The 7,084-nt window shown below is 40.8% G+C and overlaps 1 protein-coding gene across 1 annotated transcript in view; it reads left to right on the top strand.

The window, feature by feature from the left end:
- abca12 (ATP-binding cassette, sub-family A (ABC1), member 12) overlaps positions 1 to 7,084 on the top strand; it is a 73,239-nt gene that overhangs the window by 41,937 nt on the left and 24,218 nt on the right. Inside the window, exons 48-55 of the mRNA XM_061088037.1 lie at positions 1 to 98; positions 595 to 664; positions 757 to 891; positions 1,539 to 1,700; positions 1,935 to 2,118; positions 2,787 to 3,005; positions 3,695 to 3,891; positions 6,296 to 6,453. The exon at positions 1 to 98 is cut by the window's left edge and continues 232 nt beyond it. Of these exons, the coding sequence (XP_060944020.1) occupies positions 1 to 98; positions 595 to 664; positions 757 to 891; positions 1,539 to 1,700; positions 1,935 to 2,118; positions 2,787 to 3,005; positions 3,695 to 3,891; positions 6,296 to 6,453 (1,223 nt within the window). The remainder of the gene's footprint in view (positions 99 to 594; positions 665 to 756; positions 892 to 1,538; positions 1,701 to 1,934; positions 2,119 to 2,786; positions 3,006 to 3,694; positions 3,892 to 6,295; positions 6,454 to 7,084) is intronic.

Below are 7,084 nucleotides of genomic sequence, written 5' to 3'. Positions count from 1 at the left end.
GCCTGAGCGGCAGCCTCCTCTACATCCTCTCCTTCTTCCCTTTCATCGTGGTCATGGCTATGGAGACAAATCTCACCGTTTCCCAGAAGAGCGCTTTGGTGAGGATATGTGTAGAAGCTTCAGACACCAAATAATGCAATTTAACTCTGGAAGGAAGTTGAATGAGGAGATAAGGAGCGCTTAAGGACAAGTTTTGTCATCTCATTTCATTCCAAAATGTTATTTACTCTCTCCATCTTCCAAAAAACAATTTCACTGATATCATATCATTTGCAGTTTTATAAGCAGAGCTTAAAAAATGCCGGCACTGTTATGAGAGAGTCTGGATAAACAGTGGGTTTTGCCTTCAGTTGTTTCTCATCGGGAAGTTGTATTGTTATTTTTGCAGTGGTGTTTGCCTCAAACAAAATTCTGTATATGATGTTTTTGAGAAACTCTTTTGAAACGGCTCGCTTCACACTGCTAGTTGTCAAGAGTAAAGATGAGTTGAATCACACATCGGCATTGTGGGATGAAGAAGATTTTTCTGATCTTCTTTTATTTTACCGCTACTGTTCCTGCATTCTGTCTGATTCTTCTCCTGTTTTCCCACAGAGTTTGTTTTCCCCAACCTGCTTCAGTTACGCCAGTCAATATGTGTCTCGCTATGAGGCCCAAGGAGAAGGTAAAAACATACAAAACTCTGACCAGCATCAAAACACACCAACCGAGTCCGTGGAACTTATTGTAACACTCTTCTACTATTCACTTCTTTAGGTATTCAGTGGAGCAACGCGTACATGTCGCCCATCGCTGGGGACACGGCCTCGTTCGGGTGGCTGTGCTGGTTGATGCTCATCGACTCAATCCTCTACTTCATTATCGGGGCTTACATCCGCAAGGTCTTCCCAGGTAAAATAAAAGCACCGAAAATCAGATGAAGGCCCAACAGTCCCTTTAAATTCCATCAAGCTGCATTCGATTACGATATTAGTTCCAAAAATGTGCCAGACTTTTTATTTCAGCCTGCTATTTTCTGATTTGTCACACCACAGTTTAATAACGAAGCCCCAGATAAATGCTCCACCCCTCACAATAACAAGAAATGTCTAACTTGGTGTTTTACTCTGTAGTTTTTCTTTAATTTTCTCACTTACGTCGTGTCATCTATAAAGTTTTCACCGTCAATTCAGACATGGCATGTGATGCAGATCTCAGGCACTCTTTATCTGTTGCATTTGAGACTGAAGCCCATGCATCCCGGTTCCTGCCCTAGATTCAAGGATTTCTGTGGGAAATGCTGCAAAGAAAGTGAAAGAAAATTCCTGAATCCGCCCATTTCTTCAGATTAGAATATTCAGAAAAAACGACATCATAGCCGCCTCTGGGGAGGAAAGAAGGAAGCTCAAAACACTCAAAATACGGATTATATTAGTATGTCAAGTCAAGTGTATATAACTCAAGCCCAATTCGATGAAGCCAATGCAGCAGTTTATGAACTCCCTGGAAAACTCTTCATTTCTGTTTCATGTGTTGATAAATTCCTCTTTACGCATCAGGAAATTATGGCATCCCATGTCCATGGTACTTCCCCTTCAAAGCCTCGTTCTGGGCCGACCTGTGCTGCTGCATTAAGTCAAAGGCTCAGCCGCGCAGAGGACTCATCCTGCACAACATCTTGCAGGACAACCAGCCCGTCTTCTCCAACGACAAGGAAAAAGGTACGGACAGAGAAAAAAAGACATTGTGTTATCTGGCTGCAGATACGAATAAGCAAAGCTGTCTCCTCCATTGTTGTGTTTTTGAAGCAAGAACATGATGTCTTCCTTTTCATGGTCTGTCATTTTTTCCTCCAACCCCTAATTCCATATCATTCTCCCTCGCCCTTCATTTGATATCGGTTCCCTGTTAGTTTGATTTACAGGCTGCCCTCTGTCTCCATTTGTTTCTCTCAGGCAAGAGCTCGCTTTCCTTCCAGGCCGGCGAGGATTTCTCTGAGCTGCCGGTGGGTGTCGCCCTCCACAGCCTCAGCAAGATGTACGCCGACCGAGTCGCCATTCAAAACCTCAACGTTTCCTTCCACGAGGGCCACGTCACCTCGCTGCTTGGCCACAACGGAGCCGGAAAGACCACCACCATGTATGTGTGCCACGATCTGTCTCAGTTCTGACTGAATCAGCAGGCGCTAAGATGAAAACAAACCCGTTTTTTACCATTTAAATAATGCCGCACCATCTTTGAAATTTAATTTGTGCATCCCTTTAATCATCTCAAGGGTCTGCTGCTGACATGGAGATTGTTTTGTCCAAACCTGGCACATCAAATGAACCTCGGCAGAGCTTAGCCTGCTGTGTCTTCATCAACCGGAGCACTTACATTTACATTTTAAATGTGACTCGTTTTGCTTATGCTCGAAGCAACGCACAACAAGTGCAGGAGAGAGTGAGATTTAAATGAATAAAAAAGAAAAGAAAAAAGAAAACCTAGAGGGAAATATAATTTTCAAACAAATCATCCGAGAAAAGAAATTATGAGAAAGTAGAAAATGGAATAAAAATAAAATTAATGTTCAACCTTTTTGTGTCCCAGGTAGCAAATGTGAGCAAAAGTGATTTCCCCAAAAGGCTCATTATCCAGTAAATTTATTTTCAATTTTCAATTTTTCCCTATTATGAAACATACAAAAATCAAAACCTCCTCAGAGGCGTTTTTTAATTAATTCCACGGACTCCACTTCCCTGACCTTATTTTAAATCTGTCAATCCAGTTTTGTGCCTAGATACTAAATGATCATTCTCTGTGCTCAGGTCTCTCCTGACAGGTCTTTTCGCCCCAACTTCCGGCACAATAGAGGTGTACGGTAGAGACATGCAGTCCAACATCGACGACATCCGCAAGGAGCTGGGCGTGTGCATGCAGTACGACGTCCTGTTCGACCACATGACCACCAAGGAGCACCTGCTGCTGTACGGCCAGATCAAGGCTCCGCACTGGTCGAAGGGGGAACTGCACGAACAAGTCCGATCGTAAGTGATCAATCATCCTCGATATGTATCGCAATCACTGGGTCTTTAAGATGACATCAGGGTTTCTGCATGATGCAGTTTAATCTGTCAAGCTGATTTGGTTTACGCCTCGACATCACATAAACAGTGTCCGAGGGCCAATAAAAATGAGAAATATTGACAGAGGCCACGAAAGTTTAACAGCGAACATTAGCCAGTGCTCGACACCAGTAACCGGTTACACCAGGGAAATTAAAAGAAAGTCTCCAAGTAATGTTCAGATATTGTCAGCGTCAGATTTTATGGCCATACTTACTGTAATTTAATGTAACCCCCAGTGCGAGAATACCAATCTGTGGTAAGAACTCAGTAACTGTTCCACGTACCATCTCAAGAGCTGTGAAATAATTCATGAATATTATAAAAATTTTAGTTTTTTGATGAATTTATGGGAGCAAGCACCAGAACAATCTTGTTTCATTCTAAGCCGCACGTTAAACCCTCCAAGCTGGATCATAGGACTATCTCTGCAGGTTTTGTGTGAGACAAGAGGAGCAGTAATAAGCCTGAGCCTAAAGCCGAAACCTCTCCCCTGGTCCCTGTAGTTCAGAAAAGTCTGGGTAACTGATGAAACTGATGGAACTTTAATTTAAGGAAACTGGGTTGTAATTCATAGAAAAAAACGTGCTTTTCATTGGCTTCCCCACCAGGACCCTTGAGGAGACAGGCATGTACGCTCACAGACACAAGCGGGTGGGCACCCTGTCGGGCGGCATGAAGCGCAAGCTGTCAATCTGCATCGCCTTCATAGGAGGCTCTCGCTTGGTGGTTCTGGATGAACCCACCACAGGAGTTGATCCGTGCTCGAGGCGCAGCATCTGGGACATTGTTATCCAGCATAAGAAAAGTGAGTCTCACACACACACACACTGAAAAAAGCCATGCTGTTAATTTGAGTTCACACAATCTCCATGGAACCCCAAGCTACACCTGCAATTATAACTCTAACCTCTTACTATTGCTGTTATCTCTCCTTTTATCATCTTTTTGTCATCTGGGGTCCCTCAAGGCTCGATACTTGGCCTGATTTGATTCACTTTGTATCTTGCTTCCTCTCGGCCATATTATGTGCCTCTCTAACACATTCCACCATTTTAACGCTGGCGAGTCCCAGTCTCTATTATTCCTAAAACTCTTAACAGACCATGCATTTCCTGCCCCGCTGCCTTTCTGCCAAAGAGCAGATGCCTCTAATGTCTCAAAACTGAATACTGATCAAATTGATGTTCTAGTAATTGGTCCTCATCATATTTTAGTGGCACACTCCACCATTTCAGACCACTGACAGCTATCTTAAAACATGAAGTGAGAAATCTAGGATGTTCAGAAATATTATTATTAATGCCAGACATTGCTGCTTCTTATAAACATAATTGGCTCTGGTTAATATTTTGACAAAGACTAACACTAGACCTGGAGAACATCACAATAGTCAAATTACAAAGCTTTTAAAGTCGAGCTTACCTGTATGTCTGTTAGAATTGTGTAATTCTGTTCACAAATAGTTATATTTCTATTTTTCTGTAAGGGAAAAAAGTTAAATTTGGTCAGTTACAGTTCTTCTTCATTGTGAGTCCAGGAAAATAAATCTTTGGTCTGACTTTTCACGCTGTTTGTCAGTCATAGTATTTTCTGTAACTAAACTACTGGCTTAGTCTGCAGAATAGACAAACTGTTTCCCATATGTGAGTGGTCACGTGATGTGTGTTGTCATCTGTGTTTGCATGGACGAGGAATATTACTGATACAGAGGAAAACTTTTCTGTGGATTGAGATTGTTTTTATTTTAAAATGCTGCTTTAAAACAAAAGTTTAGTCGTATGCATGCAGCCAAAGTTAACCTACCTCCTGATTAACATTACACCAAGTCAATTAAAATGTTATTGCTCTTCCTTTAAAGTTGTTGTCAGCCTAAACAAACACACAAAAATTGACATTTCACACACACTCACATGACACAGATGATATAAACGCCTGTTTTCCCCTGACATCCCTGAAAGTACAGTGAACCTGAAAAAGAGACCCTGTGGGGCTTTTCTTCCTGTTCAGGCTTCTTACTGCAGGTCCAGTATATAATTAATCTCTGATCAATCCAGTGGAAACTTTTTCCTTATGTTCTCTCCGGGGAGCGGCAGTAGCTGCCAAGAGAGCGCTAAATGTCATATAGTGTAATTGTAGATGTAGGAAATGTCCTGTTTAATTGGCCCAGTCTCTGATGTTAGTGGGAGTTTGGTGCCAGGGGAATCTTCTTCAGAAACTTTGTGCATCACTTGCTGTTTGCGCGGCGGTTACTCACTGATGATTTGTGTGTGTGTGTGTGTGTGTGTGTGTGTGTGTGTGTGTGTGTGTGTGTGTGTGTGTGTGTGTGTGTGTGTGTGTGTGTGTGTGTGTGTGTGTGTGTGTGTGTGTGTGTGTGTGTGTGTGTGTGTGTGATACAGTTTGTTTGTAGCTCGCTCTTTGTAATGTTTGGATTTTAGTTTGCTTGTTTGGATGTGTGCAGTGTGAGGATCCAAAATATTTTCCCAAAAGACATCTAAACATTGCCTCTGTGTTGTTTTTTTACTCTTCTCGTTGCCTAGAATAGAATAAAATAGAATAGAAAGACATTATTGTCATTGTACAAAAGAAGCTGTGCCAATTTACAAAATGAAACATTTTTCAAATCCAATAAATACAAGACTAATAAATACTTAAATATTAAACATGAATTCACTGTGTGTACTACACTGACAATGAGTCACTGGGTTTTCATGTAATACAGTTGTTTGATATTCACATTAGAGCAGGACTGATGCATTTGGCTGATAGACTAAACTGAGCCTTTTACAGACACATCCGAATCCGTCTATTATGTTGACTGAAATGAACACTTTTACTTCAGTGAATAAACAATGCAGAAAAGACGTGCTTTTAATGTTTGTACTTTAAAAACATGTTTTAATGTTATTAGTTGAAGTTCTAAATATTTGGTTGTTTTTGTTTTTTCTTCTTATTGATAATAAAGACAGTTAAATCAAGCCTTAATTACTTCTTTGTAGTGAGGGTTTGTTAAAAACATCTCGGGAATCAGTTTGATTTATTATTTTCTTATAAATATATATCAGCGGAATTTTACTCACAAATATCAGTCTCTGCTTCATCTTCCTCTAATTTCCACACTTCCCTATAGCTTCAGTTTTGGTTATATTTTTTGTGTTATCACAATGCACATACACGTTATGCATAATTTCTTTGTATCTGTGTCCTCTCAGACCGAACCATCATCATGTCCACCCACCACCTGGACGAGGCTGAAGTGCTCAGCGACCGCATCGCCTTCCTGGAGAGGGGGGGATTAAAATGCTGCGGCTCCCCCTTCGCCCTGAAAGACAAGCTGGGTCAGGGCTACAAACTCACCCTCACCAAAAAGGTATAGTTCCCTCCTCAAAGTCACCATGTTTGGCTAAAGCACTGTAGAATAATCATAATAATAATCAACGTTTCTCCAGTAGACACGTTGTTCCATGTTTTACTAGAAGCAAGAGACAAAGCAGCTGCATATATCTGCGGCATTTCATCCAGTTGTTTAATTAACAATAACATAATATGGATAATGCATAGGCAGCACAAACATTTCACAGTATGTTGTAATGGCAAAGCTGATCTACTCACATGTAAATATTTTTTGTTCAGCTGTATTCCTAATACAGGGATTGAAAGGAGTTTTTTTTTTTTAAGCCTGCCTGTTGGATGGCTTCTTTGTTCATCTCGACAAGTAAATAAATGAAAATTTTCTAGACGTGTTCACTCTCAGACTGGCAACAAGATTCGTCTGCGATCCCTCAATGTCTCTCTTTTTCAATATGCTGGCCTTGTATTTTGATCAAACCAAAAGTTTTCTTCAGTATCTTTTTAAGTTCTGAGTCTTCAGTCTGTTTTGTGTATCTACAGTATTGTTAGTTTTAACCAGAGGTGTCAAAAGTATTCACATTCATTACTCAAGTAGAAGTATAGATACTAGGGTTTAATAGACCTCTGTAGAAGTTGAAGTATCAACTCAA

This window comes from Limanda limanda, chromosome 16 (genome assembly GCF_963576545.1).
Source record: "Limanda limanda chromosome 16, fLimLim1.1, whole genome shotgun sequence".
Lineage (NCBI taxonomy): Eukaryota > Metazoa > Chordata > Actinopteri > Pleuronectiformes > Pleuronectidae > Limanda > Limanda limanda.
This window is presented reverse-complemented; position numbering and strand designations above follow the sequence as displayed.